Raw genomic sequence first — 14,398 nt, forward strand, 5'->3', positions numbered from 1 at the left:
ATTTAGAGCTTTTAATTAGGTATCTTCTGTATATCCAGTCTTCATGATCTGGCATGCAGTTGAAAACATGCTCCCATTTTCTTTAGAAAGAAATTTCAGAAGAGTGTTTTTTAAAATGTTATTTGTCACATTTGGGTTCAAGGATTTGGCCAGAAGGGGTGAACAGAAACAAGGAGAGAAGAGAAGATGGAGACAATGGGCAGAGGTGGAGCCTGGGCAGAGTGGGGGCAGAGTCTGGGTGGGGCAGGAGTAGAGTATGGATGGAGTCATAGGTTGGGGAGCTTGTGTCCTGAAGCTGCAATTTCACCCACCACCTATGCACACTGAGATAAGTAACATATCCAATCATTCCACAAGGTAGTCTGATCTTAGGGAAAGGGCAAATATCCCCAAACCCAAAACTCAGTGTGGCTGAGAAGTCAAACTCCTTCTTCGTTTTTCATCCTCCATATGCTGATTTTTAATTACCTACCATGTTGCAGGATCAACATAACCTTAAGTTTAGTATATCCACAATAGTGGATCCCAGACAAAGCTTGAGTCATCATGGTATGCTGAAAGTATTGGAGGCAACTTTCAGAGGGCTCACCAATGGCTTTACAAAATCAGAGGTTCATAATTCTGCTGAATTTAATGGAGCTAATCCATTTACACCAGCTGAGGTTCTGGTCCAGCCTCCGAAGTGAAGAGAGAATTGGCCATTCCAGAAAGCCCAGAACCCATGATGCTGGGAATCTGAGTCATATTTGTGCCTTTATGAATGAAGAATCTATTCACTCCTCTCACATTGCCAGAACTATTTTCAGGCCCAATGGGATGTACTAGTTCATAACTTAGTTAAAGTCATTTGCATTCTTGGAGAAAGTGTCACTGTTAAGTGGCAAAGGATTCTCCATTCCCAAGCATATAAAATGTTTAAAGAATAACAAAAATTGTATAGGTTGATGAATTAAATTAAAACAAGTCAAACGCTTCTTTTCAAACCTACTAACAACATAACTGGTGGGGAATAAATCATATTAAACTGGTTTATGCATTAATGCTGATTAAAAACACTTACTGACCTTATTACTCATGGTACAGTAGTTTTCATAGCAGATAAATTTAATCTAATGACATTTAGCCCACAAAGCTTTCTGTTTAAACCCACCATCTTCCATCAACTTTATTTGAGAGTTGACATGAACTTACAGGATTGCTTCTCATTGCTCCTCCCACTGCTCTTGCTGCGTTGCTGTTGCCTGCCAGGTCTGCTAATTGCTTGTAAGAAACTGCCTCTCCAAATTTCACATCTCTCAACAGGGTCCATAACACTTGTCTGGTGAATGAATCTGAAAAAAGCAGCAGCAATACACAAGGATGGCTTAAATAGCCAAGATAAAAATCATTAAGAACTCTTACACCAACTATGGAATGAACAGCAACTTTTCTATTTTAATTTAACACAGCCCAAATACTCAGTCCTGTTATTGTGTCCTATATTTAAATACATGATTATTAGAGTGCTTCAAGTAATTGATCACTATAAAAAGGGATTTAAGGCTTTGATTTTTCTATATTTTTAATTTGTTTCAAGTACAATTATCCTGTTAACTCATACAATATGGTTTTCCATTAAACTGGCAGAATATAAATTAGCACAGAGTCAAATTAAAGAGGGAAGAAATAACTGGCTCTACCTATTTTACAAAGCTCTTGTATCTCTAGTTAATTTCAAACTTCAGCTGGGACACACTGGGAAAGAAGCCCTAGAGCCAGTGGACTTGGTATTATCCTGGCTGACTGCATTTTATAGTAGAGACCCCCAAGCTACTGTTCTGAATTCTAGACATTATAAAATGTAAGGACTGGCTGTGACCTTCAATGTACAGTGCATCCTTAATGATAAGGGCATGACAAATAAAGAAACTTCCATTATTTTAGTTTTAATTTACAATTATCAAATTGCTTTTAGTTTTCAACATGTTGCAATACTGCACAAATGAATGGAGTAGAACATTTCCCCCACTGTATGGTTTTAACTTTGCAACCAAGAATTGTTTTACATAAAGAAAACTTATAGCTAGTTTAGGATTTAGTTTGGTTTAACATCTATTGTTCTTCCAAGGTACTTGCAGAAGCTGTGATGAAAACAACAAAACATTTCTACCGACAGTAACAAACTAATAACAAATGAAAAGCAAATGATTAAAATACTAGTTTCCTCCTTCAGCAATGAACAAAATTGATTAAAATACTTTCTTCTTATTCTGCGACTGAGTGCCAGCAACCATATTATATGCAAACCTAGATAAATGTGATTTTGTTCTTAAAGGAAACCCATACACCATTATTTGTGTGTTAAATAATAAAAATGACTCCTTAACTGAAGAGAATGATAATCACTTCATTGAAAAAATCTGTTTAGTCTTTATTATAACATTAAGCAAATTAAACATCAGCATAATCCAGGTGATACTAGAAAAGGGTCATCAAAGAAATTAACTTTGTTGTTCATTAATTTACATGGATTAGCAGAGGGCAAAGAGATAGCAAATCTGCTCTAGTTTTTTATGATATAATTTCAAACTGTACACCATTTGTGGCAGTAGGGTGACTTTGGGGTTAATCAGACTGATTTGTCCTTTTAATTGCTTTCTATTCAAAGAAAATTCATTAGATAATGTTCTCTTCAAAATTCATGAATCAATTTAACTGAAGAAACCACATTAACAGCTTTGGGTTCATTAGCACATGCAGTTGTGTTACTAGCTGATTGCTAGGAGGGTTTCCTTAGGCAAACAGATTTTGTTTACTATGATTTCTTTAGAAAGGTTTATTTCAAATCAAATTGTTACTTATTATTTTTTAACCTCTTTTTAAGCCAGCAAGATTAGTGTTAACCTTAAGCACTCAGGGATTTCAGGGAATTATTGCCTGATGTCATTTTTTAAATCAATGAAATAAAGTAAATCCACATTGCCAGGGACTCGCTCCAAATTTTTCCTCTCCCTCCACCCTCTTTTTGGCAAAGGAGTAGGAGGCGGGTTAGGCCCAGCAGGGTAGGTGGACCTGGAACTTTACAAAACCTGTAGGAATAAAATGAGAAGTCTGTGCAAATTTAACTGGAGCATGGAATAGTTACAGGAAACAATGGAATGGTTCCAAAATCATCATTTGAGAGCACAGCAATAATGGTTCTTTGTAGCGTGATGGCCAAATTATTGAGTACCTTTTAACATTCTAAAAATATTGTATAATAAAACAATTATGTATCTGTATGTAAGGACAGAGATCATATTTTCTGATTCACTGTACATTTTTCAAATTAATCAGTATATACTGTAACTTTACTGTCACAAAATGTTAGAAGTTTTAGCTCAAAATAATGAAATATTTAGCAATCATCCACATCATTTTAGAAATGTTTCTGAAAACCCAATTTTGCCCTGTAGAGAGCAAATGCATTAATTAGTTTAAGCAGCTCGAAAAGACAGTGCCAAATACTGTTATTAAACAGTCTACAAGTGTTAGTGCCTGTATGCATAACCTGCTCAAAATCAGATGGCTGAATCTTCGCCCATTTTCAATACACATGCCAATATTTTATGCTATAAAATATCATTATAAAGTGACATACTTTTACACACTTATGAAAATGTTTATATTTTCCTAAGGTTAGGATGACTGAATAATTTTTGCGATGTACATGAAGCAGAGCCATGACTGAGGCATACTACATCATCCAAAGTGATTAGCAAAAGTGTTTTTTGTTTTCCACGCCTGCTGCTATCATAGTGTACAGATTGTATGTGTTGCATAAGAAATAGTTTCCATTCAGTAAAACTCTCTGCTTCCGTCTTTCCAGACAATCGTTATTGCTAACAAAAGAGAGCTTGACTTTGTTCAAACATATATTTTGTTTTTAAAATCTGCTTCTTAAATTGTATCCCTAAATGTACAGTGCATTGTGAAAGGGGTGATATGTTGATATGAAGGTTCTAGCATTGTGGGTATGAGATATCTCATAGGCCCAAGAGACACCACTGGCTTTTTGACTGGTAAAAGTTTTCTTCACCATTTGAACCTGCTAGGTGCAATTAAGTAGGACAAGCATTGGTCATATCTGAAGACTGTAAATAAGGGATTCATTCACATGTGAAATCTTTCAGTACAACTCATTCCTCTCATAGAGATGGGAAACTAGAACAATAGGCCTAGATAGTGATATACATTCCCTGCTGATTTTTCCTTGCATTGTTTTTAAGAAAAGAATACAGTTTGCATCTCTCTTAACCAAGACTCTCTGATCCAGCAACATCCATGATCTGGCAGGACCACCAATGTTCCTGGACCACAGAGTCCAGGTATACGGAGGTCTGGCCACGAGGTAGTAGTGTGGCAGGGGTGGAGTGGGGGGAGGGGAGAGGGACGGTTAGGAGTGGAACTCACTTGGGAGCCCTGCGGGGGGGAGCGGGCACTGCAGTGGGGAGATCTGGCCCCAGCAACTGGGCAGTAGCAGGGGGCTGGCAGCAGCCACAAAGCTCCAGCTGCCCAGCTCTGACCCTGGTGGGAGCCAGGAAGCTCCAGTCCAGGCTGTGCAACTCTGACCCCGGCAGCAGCTGGGCTAGCAGGAGCTGGAGAGCTCTGGCCCAGGGAGTGAATGCTGGCCAGGCAGGTGGGTGGTGGTTTGGCACGGGCCTTTAGGGGAAGGATATCCCCTGGTCTGGAAAATCCCCTTATCTGGGACCAGTCAGGTCCCGAAGGTTCTGGATCAGAGAGGTCCAACCTGTATAATGAAGTCCAGACAGCAGGGTTATAGGTATTTCAATTAAAGATGCATTTTAGAAGATCATGTTGGATGAAGGGCTTAAGGTGTGCTAGGGAACAGACCTGAATAACCTGCTTCCCCTTAAGAAATAACTGGTCATTCTCAAGCGGATCAGATGATCTCTCATTCCAGGTCTTTGGCAATAGGAGGAAATTGGTCACATGGGTAATAGAAATGTGAGCGACTAGTCAACATGCTAGTTGACTAGTCTCTTCTACTCCCCTTGGTGCCTCTATCAGAAAGAGGCAGTAAGGGGGGGAGAAAATGGGGTTCTTCAAAGCAGCAGCGCTGTGTAGAGCCTGGGGTCTGCCGCTTTGAAATGCTATATACAGCTCGTGGCCAGATGGGAGTCCACAGCTGACCCCAGGCTGTAAGTGGTGTTTCAAAATGGCAGCGCTGCATGGAGCCCGCGATCAGCTGACCCCGGGCTTCATGTGGGGCTGCCACTCTGAAATGCCTCAGGGAGCATGCAGCCAACAGGGGACTGTTTGAGACCCCCCCACTACGCTTTTGCCTTTGAAGTTGGGGCTGTTGCTACACTTCAAAGGTGGAAGTGCTCTTATCGACTAATTGAATAGTCGATGCAAATTAATTGAAATTTTACATCCCTAATGGGTAAGTGGCCAGCCAATACCTTGCATTCTGGAAAGGCACTGCGAGAAACTAGAAGGCTAAATGGAAAAGGCCGAAGGAAAGTGTGGAAGATATAATGGCCTCATGGAGAGAAAGAGGAAAAAAGGGATGGAGAAGAAAAAATGATGGTGAGGGCAAAGAAGAAACAGAAAACTGGACAAATAAATGACAAGGTAAGAAAGATACTGAGAGAGAGAGTAAACCCTGCTGCTAGGGATATACTGCTGAGGATGTGCGAGATCCATGCTGTCACAGATTTTCAGGGATTGTTTGTGGCTTCATTGGAGATTCTGTAGCTCCGTTGGAAGCAGTGTTTTGTTTGAGATGGTCAATTTAGTTTAGCCTTGGATATTCTATTTGAGTATCTAAATGTAATGGTTGTGGCCAACCTTGACCATAACTGGATTGTTAACAGGGTTAACAATAGCTAGCTACAGGTATCTGGATCCCTTGGTCACTATCATTGTCATTCCTTGGCCCCTCCATAAACAGTACTAAATCTTTCATGGAACAGGTCTGAGCCCGTTACTTCCATCAGCTCTCTCTGCTGAGGATGTCTGGCTTAGGCAGGATGTGACTTGCACACAATTTACTTCAACAGTTTATTCTGAAAATATAGCCCAAGATTATTTATTGAAAAGACATGAGAACTATAACTTCCCTTAACTGAAAAAAATACAAAAAAACAAACCCTGACATCAACCATCCCTTCACAATACCTTTTAAGCATACATAAAAGTAACTTTTACAAGTATTTGGAAAATATCACATTTCTTATTGCTTTGTTCTTTTCACAATAAAAAAAACAACAGGCATTAGATTCCATTACCTGTTAATAACTTCCCAAATTTTATGAGAAATCTAAGTTACATTTGAGCAAGTACAAAAAAACCTAAAACCTTCAAACTTTTAACTAAACACCAGGCCGAACAATTTTGTTGATTAAAATCCAAACAATGCACTTCCAGGTTGAAAGCCTGTATGCTAAGAATGAGTCTAAGTGAAGTTATAAATACAGGTTGAACCTCTCTAGTCTGGCACACTCTGATTCGGCAACATCGGTGGTCCGGCATGATTTTAGTTAGCAAGACGTTCACTTATCATGGGTGTGGCCAATTTTCCCATGATCCCATAAAGTTTATTTACAGCCACCAGTCCTTGTTCTCAGTGTTCTGTGTTCTTATTTAGCTCTAATTTACTCCAAAATGTCTAATTTAACTCTAATTTACTCCTAAATGTCTTCTAAGAGCCCAGTAAGCAATGGAAGTAATGCTGTTAGAAAATATTGACCTCTTGTGGGCCAGCAAATTCTCTGGTTCAGCACCAGTCAGGTCCTGAGGATGCCAGACAAGAGAGGTTCATCCTGTACCTGAAAAAAATGTTTTTTTTTTTTTTTTTATAAACAAACCTACTATTAATATCTAAATGGACAGGTGATATGTCACTTTCTAGTCATATGATGTGTGTAAGAACACATTTCCCCATATGAACAAACACAAACTGAAGATACATGTTTATTTTAAGGTTGGGTATATCACACAATAATTTAAAGGCTGGAAGCATTATAAAATACAACTACAAATTACAATCAAAGCATCTAGGCATAATACCGACTACAGAAATCCAGATGCTGCAGGCAACCTCAGATAGAAAGAGCAGAGGGAATAGTGGACACTCAGGTAAGAATGCCAGTAATTTGACCTCACTCTCTATATGTTTAAACATTCTTAGGGCAAGGTAATTTAAAAAAAAAAAGTAAAAGGCCTAATTCCTTTTACCTATTCCATGAGCCAAGAGTGAAGCTGGAAAGAACAGGATAAGACAGGCAGATGGACTATGCTTCAAAAGTTCATTGTTGGGAGCCAGATATCTTATTTAAGTCTATTTTTGGTGTGTTTCCAAATGTAAACATAGACAAATTCCTACATTCACCACATCAGTTGTAGCAAAATGCAGGACAATGTAGCACTTTAAAGACTAACAAAATGGTTTATTAGATGATGAGCTTTCGTGGGCCAGACCCACTTCCTCAGATCAAGTAGTGGAAGAAAATAGTCACAACCATATATACCAAAGGATACAATTAAAAAAAATGAACACATATGAAAAGGACAAATCACATTTCAGAACAGAAGAGGGATGCGGGGGGGGGGAGGAAGGAAGGTAAGTGTCTGTGAATTGATGATATTAGAGGTGGGGAGAGTGGGATGTTTGTGAGTTAATGGTATTAGAGGTGATAATTGGGGAAGCTATCTTGGTAATGGGTAAGATAGCTTGAGTGTTTGTTCATTCCTTTTTGGAGAGTGTCGAATTTTAACATGAATGACAGTTCAGAGGATTCCCTTTCAAATGCAGATGTAAAAGATCTTTCGACAGAGGGATGTAAATTAGACACTTTGAAATTGCAAATGAAACTGGGATTTGAATTTCCCGTGCTTCATTTGCATAATCGTGTCATGGCGCTCTTTCGAAAAAGCGTTATTTCGAAATTGAAACTGCAGTCTAGACATGGTTCTTTCAAAAATAGAAGCCTTTTTCAAAAGAACAGGATCTTTCAAAAAAGGTTTCTATTTTTGAAAGAACCATGTCTAGACCACGGTTTCAATTTTGAAATAGCACTTTTTCGAAAGAGCGCCACGATGCAATTATGCAAATAAAGCGTAGGAAGTTCAAATCCCGGCTAAATTTGCAATTTCGAAGTATCTAATTTACATCCCTCTGTTGTAAGAGGGATGTAGTCTAGGCATACCCTCAGTGAGAACTGATGAAAAAGCCTATGCTTGTACCTTGAAGACTGAAAACGTCAGTTTATCTACAAACAAGAATGACAGTAAAGTTCCATATTATGTAGAAAACTTAACCTTGATCTCAGTGGTTGAAAGAATAGCCATGTTCAGTTTAATCCTACATAGTTCTGATAACTGTACCTACTACTCTCCCAGTTAGTTCCAATCATGATAGTTTTCAGTGATTTGAGCATTTGTCCATTGTGAACTATGGAAATCAAATACATGCTTCACATGCCACTAAACTACTATTACAGAAAAAACAAATTTCAGTCACAATTAACCTGGATTAAATAGCTACCAGTACCTATCTCGTTACCAATTATCTGAACTAGCCACTCTCCTGCTTTTTACATTTAAAAATTATTTTGCACATTGGAAATGACATGAACCAATCCTTTTTCCTCCTTTTTTACAAAAATGACTGCAAATGATTGACTATAAATTATAATTTAATATTTTATTGTATTATCATTTTACTGTGTTTTAAAGAGTGCCCTGGAATTTAAATATTATACCTAGATACATTATGATACAATAAATAGCCCAACAATATATTTGAAACAGATATATAAGATGAAGATTTAAACTTAAGATGCTGCAAATATTTGAGAACGCTCACTGTTGAAAGTCTAAGAAAGACCATTTCTCTTATTTTTTCTGTCTGCTTGCATGATATATACATATATTAAAGTAGATACAAAATGTGGAATGTGACCTTGCCTAATTCAAAATATTAGATTTATTTTACAAGTTAACTAAGACCATTATGACCTCATAAGTGGCAGAACTAAAGTAAAGACTAAAGTGGTTCAGGAAGGTCAAACATAAAGTGTAAAAATAAATTAATCATTTTCATTTAGGATATGTCCTATTAAATTTATACAATCCATAATTAACTCTACTGAGATATGTATTTTAAAAATATTTAAAACCATAGCGATTCCATTTTTTCACCCCTCAATTAATTCCCTATTATATTTACAGGCAGTCCCCGACTTACGCGGTTCTGACTTACGTCGGATCCGCACTTACGAACGGGGCTTTCTCGCCCCGGAGGTCGGGGCGAGAAAGCCCAGTTCGTAAGCTGCTCCGGTGCCCCTGGTCTGCTGGAGACCATCTCCAGCAGACCAGGAGCACCGGGCGGGTTCCCGCGCTTCTGACGCTTTGCCAGAGCAAAGCCTCAGAGGCGCGGGGAACCGCCGCTGCTGCCGCTTCAGTCTGGGTGCCTGTGGTCTGCTGGGGACGGTCCCCAGCAGACCACAGGCACCCAGACTGAAGCCGCAGCCACGGCGGGGTCCCTCGCCTCTAAGGCTTTGCCAGAGCAAAGCCTCAGAGGCGCGGCACCCCGCTGCCGCTGCGGCTCTGCTCCCCGTGTCCCTGGTCTGCTGGGGGGGGGGCGCAGCTAGTGTGCTCCCCCCCCCCAGCAGACCGGGCTTTTGTTTTGGACTCTGGGGCAGAGCAGCTGGGGCACTGCCGATTGGTCCTGCAGTGCCCGCTCTGGGCACTACTGGACCAACCCGGCAGCACCCTAGCTGCTCTGCCCCAGGTGTCCCCAAGTCAGCTTCTGCTGAAACTGACCAGCGCTGACTACAGGAAGCCCCAGGCAGAGTTGCTCTGCCCCGGGCTTCCTGGAATCAGCTGCTGATCAGTTTCAGCAGCAGCTGACTTGGGGACGCCTGGGGTTTTTAAGTTGATTCTGTATGTAAGTCAGAACTGGCGGTCAGTTTCAGCAGTGTCTGAATCTGGACGCCAGTTCCGACTTACATACAGATTTAACTTAAGAACAAACCTACAGTCCCTATCTTGTACGTAACCCGGGGACTGCCTGTACTCATTTGACAAGTAAAACTATTACTTTTTTTCTAACTGCTGTTGCTGCAAATCCAACCTCAGACCTGAGTCTAAAGGTATGTCTACACTATAACTAGGATTGTGATTTGAGCTTGTGGAGACATACCCGTGCTAGAGTTAATCTAGGTAGTAGTAAATATAACAGTGGGAATATGGAGGACTGCATGAGCAAGTTTATACCCAGGGGTGTGAGGTGGGCTTGTGTAGTCTACGCTGAAGCCCATGCCGCCACATCCTCACTGCTGTTTTCAGCAAGCTAGATAGATTAAAGATAGCAGAAGTAATTCTACACTATCTGAAATTACTCCACACCCCACAGCAATATAAACATAATGGTGTATCATTATTAAATGTATCTATTTATATGGCCTCTCATCACCTTAAAAACTGACCATCCATATGACCTCCACCCCAGTACTCTTTTGGTGTACGTATTCTATTTACAAAGAATATTTAGTACACCTGACTCATATTATTTTTTGGATATGCACCAACAAATACCATAACTATGCCCACATTTTTTATGTTAAAATATAAATACCGTTTTCACAAACTGATTGATATACTTATTTTGTAACTACATTGCTCACTGTATCCATTAGTGGATTAATGGACTACTATTGTGATTGGTGCTTGTGTCAACCCAGAGGCTTTGAGAAGGTGGAGCAAAGTCTACTCTACAGCCTTAGGTGAGAGCCAGTTGGCTTTTAGCTCATGCAGTCCTACCTCCCAGATCCAAATAAGAGCAGGGTCCACTGACTTTACACATTCAAATGTCAACATTGTTAAAAAAAATTGGTTAAATTCTAGGAATGTGCCGTTCTGCAACATAAATGTTTTTTAGCAGTACAATGAAAAATCATAACCATAGTTGGTTCTCATGGACATCCCTGAGAAGTTTCAATAGAGGCATCACAAAGTGAAAGGGCATGGAGGCTGATTTCAGTCACACGCAGATTCCAGTCCTTCAAGTCAGGGTTGAGATACATCGAGAGGACAAATGAAGATGTTCCATTGCATTGTTTGTGCTGAACTAAGTCAGTGGATAGGGATCACCGGGAACGTCACTTTGATTTCTTTTTCAAGTACTAAATCCACATAATTGTATTAAGAGATTAAAGATTAAGATATTGAATTAAAGTTATGCAATAAAAACATTTACACATAACGGGCAAGAGTGTCATAGTATTTTTATTCTTACTAGTATTTAGCAGAGGATCTCCAAAACTCATTTGAGGCTGCATCCCTTATGTATATTTCAATGACACAATTCAAGGCATTATTTCACTTTCAAAACAGTATTTTTCTCCTGTGGAGAAAACACTCTGTGGCAATAACAACTACTTCAATAGAAAACTTTTAATTCAACAGTAACATAACTGTATTATAAAACCACCCCCTGTTGAAGTAATTCTCATTACTAAGGCTATGTTTTAGTGAAGGCTATTTTTAGTAAAAGTCATGAACTGGTCACAGGCAATAAACAAAAATTCATGGCCTGTGACCTGTCCAAGACTTGTACTTTATACACCTAACTAAAACTTGGGCTGGGGGCCCAAGGGTGCTCAAGGAGGGTGATCTGGGGGTGCTGTGGGTAGATGTCTGACCCTAGGACCTCCACTGGTGCTGGAGGAAAGAGGAATGGCAGGACTGGAAGGTTCCTTACCTGGCTGCAGGAAATGGGAGCTGCGAGGGTGGAATTCATGAAAGGGGCCGTGTATCATAGAATCATAGAACACTAGAACTGGAAGGGACTTCGAGAGGTCATTGAGTCCATTTCCCTGCCCTCATGTACATGGCAATTGCTTCTGGGGAGTCCCCCCCATGGTGAGCACCATAACATGTTCCAACACCCTCCCCCAGGCTTGAATCCTCTCCAACAGCCAAACTACCCCAGCAGCGGCTGGCCCAGAAGCAGTCTGATCTGCTCAGGCAGCCTCCCCCCCCCCCCCCCCCGAGCCATCTGCACTGGCCACTGTAGAAGTCATGAAGGTGAGGAAACTCGTGACTTTCTGTGGCCTCCATGACAGACATTCAGCCTTACTCATTCATTAAATATTCAAAACTCCTGGCCTAGATTGCAGTAATTTTCAAATGCCTGATAATGACAGCACAGCAGCTGAGTGGTTCCATCAAGCATTTTAAGTAAAGTCAAGTCCAGCATTTGTAACAGACCTTGACATTCACTGTTAATACTAAAATATTGCCCTTCCATTCTGACCCCAAAAAGGTGGGATACCAACAAGCAACTGGTATGTTCCAACATTCTCTGGCATATGTGCTACAAGTGCAGTTCAAGGGGGTAAACATTTTTCATCTTAAACTGAAGGATGTAAAGACATAAATATTTAGTGGGCTATAAATAAACATTACACTTTTCTGAAAAGTTTGCTAGCAAGTTGGAGTTTCACTTTTGCTTCTGCCTGAGGATGAGATGTTCTTCCCTCCATGAGAGGATATGAGAAGATGAATCATAGAACTGGAAGGACCCTTGAGAGGTCATCAAGTCCAGTCCCCTGCACTCACGGCAGGACCAAGCACCATCCAGACCATCCCTGACAGGTGTTTGTCTAACCTGTTTTAAAAATCTCCAGTGATGGAGATTCCACAACCTCCCTAGGCAATTTGTTCTAGCGGCTAACCACTCTGACAGTTAGGAATGATGTTTGATTTTTTTGAAACAGTGTTTCAATATTTATACTCATATTTATCTGGTGGTCCATTATGACCCCATATTGCTTTTCACAGTACTCCTGCCCATGTAGTCATTTTCCAGTTTGTATGTGTGCAATTGATTGTTCCTTCTTAAGTGGAGTACTTTGCATTCATCCATATAGAATTTCATCCTATTTACATCAGATCATTTCTCCAGTTTGTCCAGATTGTTTTGAATTATAATCCTAACCTCCCATCTTGGTATCATTTGTAAACTTTATATGAGTGCCCTCTATGTCATTATCTAAATCATTAATGAAGATATTGAACAGAACTGGACCCTGAATTGATCCTTGCAGAATCTCACTTGTTATGCCCTTCCAGCATGGCTGTGAACCATTTATCTCTACACTCTGGGAATGGCTATTCAAGCAGCTATACACTCAACTTATACTAGCTACATCTAGGTTGTATTTCCCTAGTCTGTTAGTTAAAAGATCATGTGAGACTGTATCAAATGTCTTACTGAAGTCTAGGTCTACCACATCTACCACTTCTCCCTTATCCACAAGGCTTGTTACCCTGTCAAAGAATGCGATCAGTTTGGTTTGACAAGATTTGTTCTTGACAAATCTATGCTGTTACTTATTATCATCTAATTATCTTTGAGACATTCTACATGTAGATGAAGGGGTACTGTAGGCCAACTGGCTCAGTCTTCGGGCTCAGGCCTAAGCTTCAGCCAGCACCCACCCCATTCCCAGTCTATGTAGGCCCAGGGCAAACAAATGCATCCTACCTAATCCAGGGGCATCAGTCTATGATCCGGCTGGGCCAGTCTATAAGCCCAGCCCTTGGGATCCCAATGGTTCCCTTTAAGCCAATGGTCCCCTTTAAGCCCAGGCCCTTATTATAGGGCGGGTGAGGCAAACAAACACAGTCCATGGGCTAGGCCCAAGCCCTGAGGCAGGGCAGGGTGCACGCACAAACATAGTTCATAGTCTCTAGGTCAGTGGTCTCCAACCTTTTTACACCCAAGATCACTTTTTAAGTCTCAGAACAGGCGAAGATCTACTGCCCCGCCCCTTCCTTGAAGCCCCGCCTACATTACATGAGGAAATCTAATGTAAATGTACTGCGCAGGTGCGCAGTTCAGAGAGGGCTCAAGAGCTACTCTTAGAGCCCCTGAGATCTACTGGTAGATCGCAATCTACTGCTTGGTGACCACGGCTCTAGGTGATCCCTGCACAAGGCAGTCAGGAATCTCAAGGCGAACCCAGGCCCTAGCACAGGGTTGGGCAAAGAAATTCAGTTCATAGTTGCAAGGGGGAAACTGCCACTCAGGGATTAGGGTGGCAGAGGGAATGCTCTCCCCACTCTACTGCCCCCTGGGCTAGGGCCCTGGCAGTGGCAGGGCTGACTGCCACCGTGGGCAGCAGTGATCCATCCTGCAACAAGCTGACTCACTACAGCACAATTAACTCAGCCTGAATTCTCATTAGCTATCTCCGGAATCTCCCTTGGGATATACCAGGCTCCATGGCAGGTCCTCAGGATCTGAACCCTCGGGTAAAATTAGCAAGATTTTCTTGTTGGTTTGGGGGGCCCGATAGTCTGGGCCAGTCCTCAGCAACTGCCAGGTCGTCAGTGGCCTCGCAGC

At 41.0% G+C, this 14,398-nt stretch overlaps 1 protein-coding gene across 8 annotated transcripts in view; it reads right to left on the reverse strand.

The window, feature by feature from the left end:
- The window catches only part of MGMT (O-6-methylguanine-DNA methyltransferase), a 320,994-nt gene that overhangs the window by 16,995 nt on the left and 289,601 nt on the right, over positions 1-14,398 (reverse strand). For all 8 annotated transcript variants that reach the window (XM_075935258.1, XM_075935252.1, XM_075935251.1 and 5 more), the window contains one exon: positions 1,192-1,331. In XM_075935258.1, coding sequence (XP_075791373.1) covers positions 1,192-1,331 — 140 coding nt within the window. The remainder of the gene's footprint in view (positions 1-1,191; positions 1,332-14,398) is intronic.

The sequence above is a fragment of the Pelodiscus sinensis genome, chromosome 8, assembly GCF_052426305.1.
Source record: "Pelodiscus sinensis isolate ZL-2025 chromosome 8, ASM5242630v1, whole genome shotgun sequence".
In the NCBI taxonomy this organism is placed as follows: Eukaryota; Metazoa; Chordata; order Testudines; family Trionychidae; genus Pelodiscus; species Pelodiscus sinensis.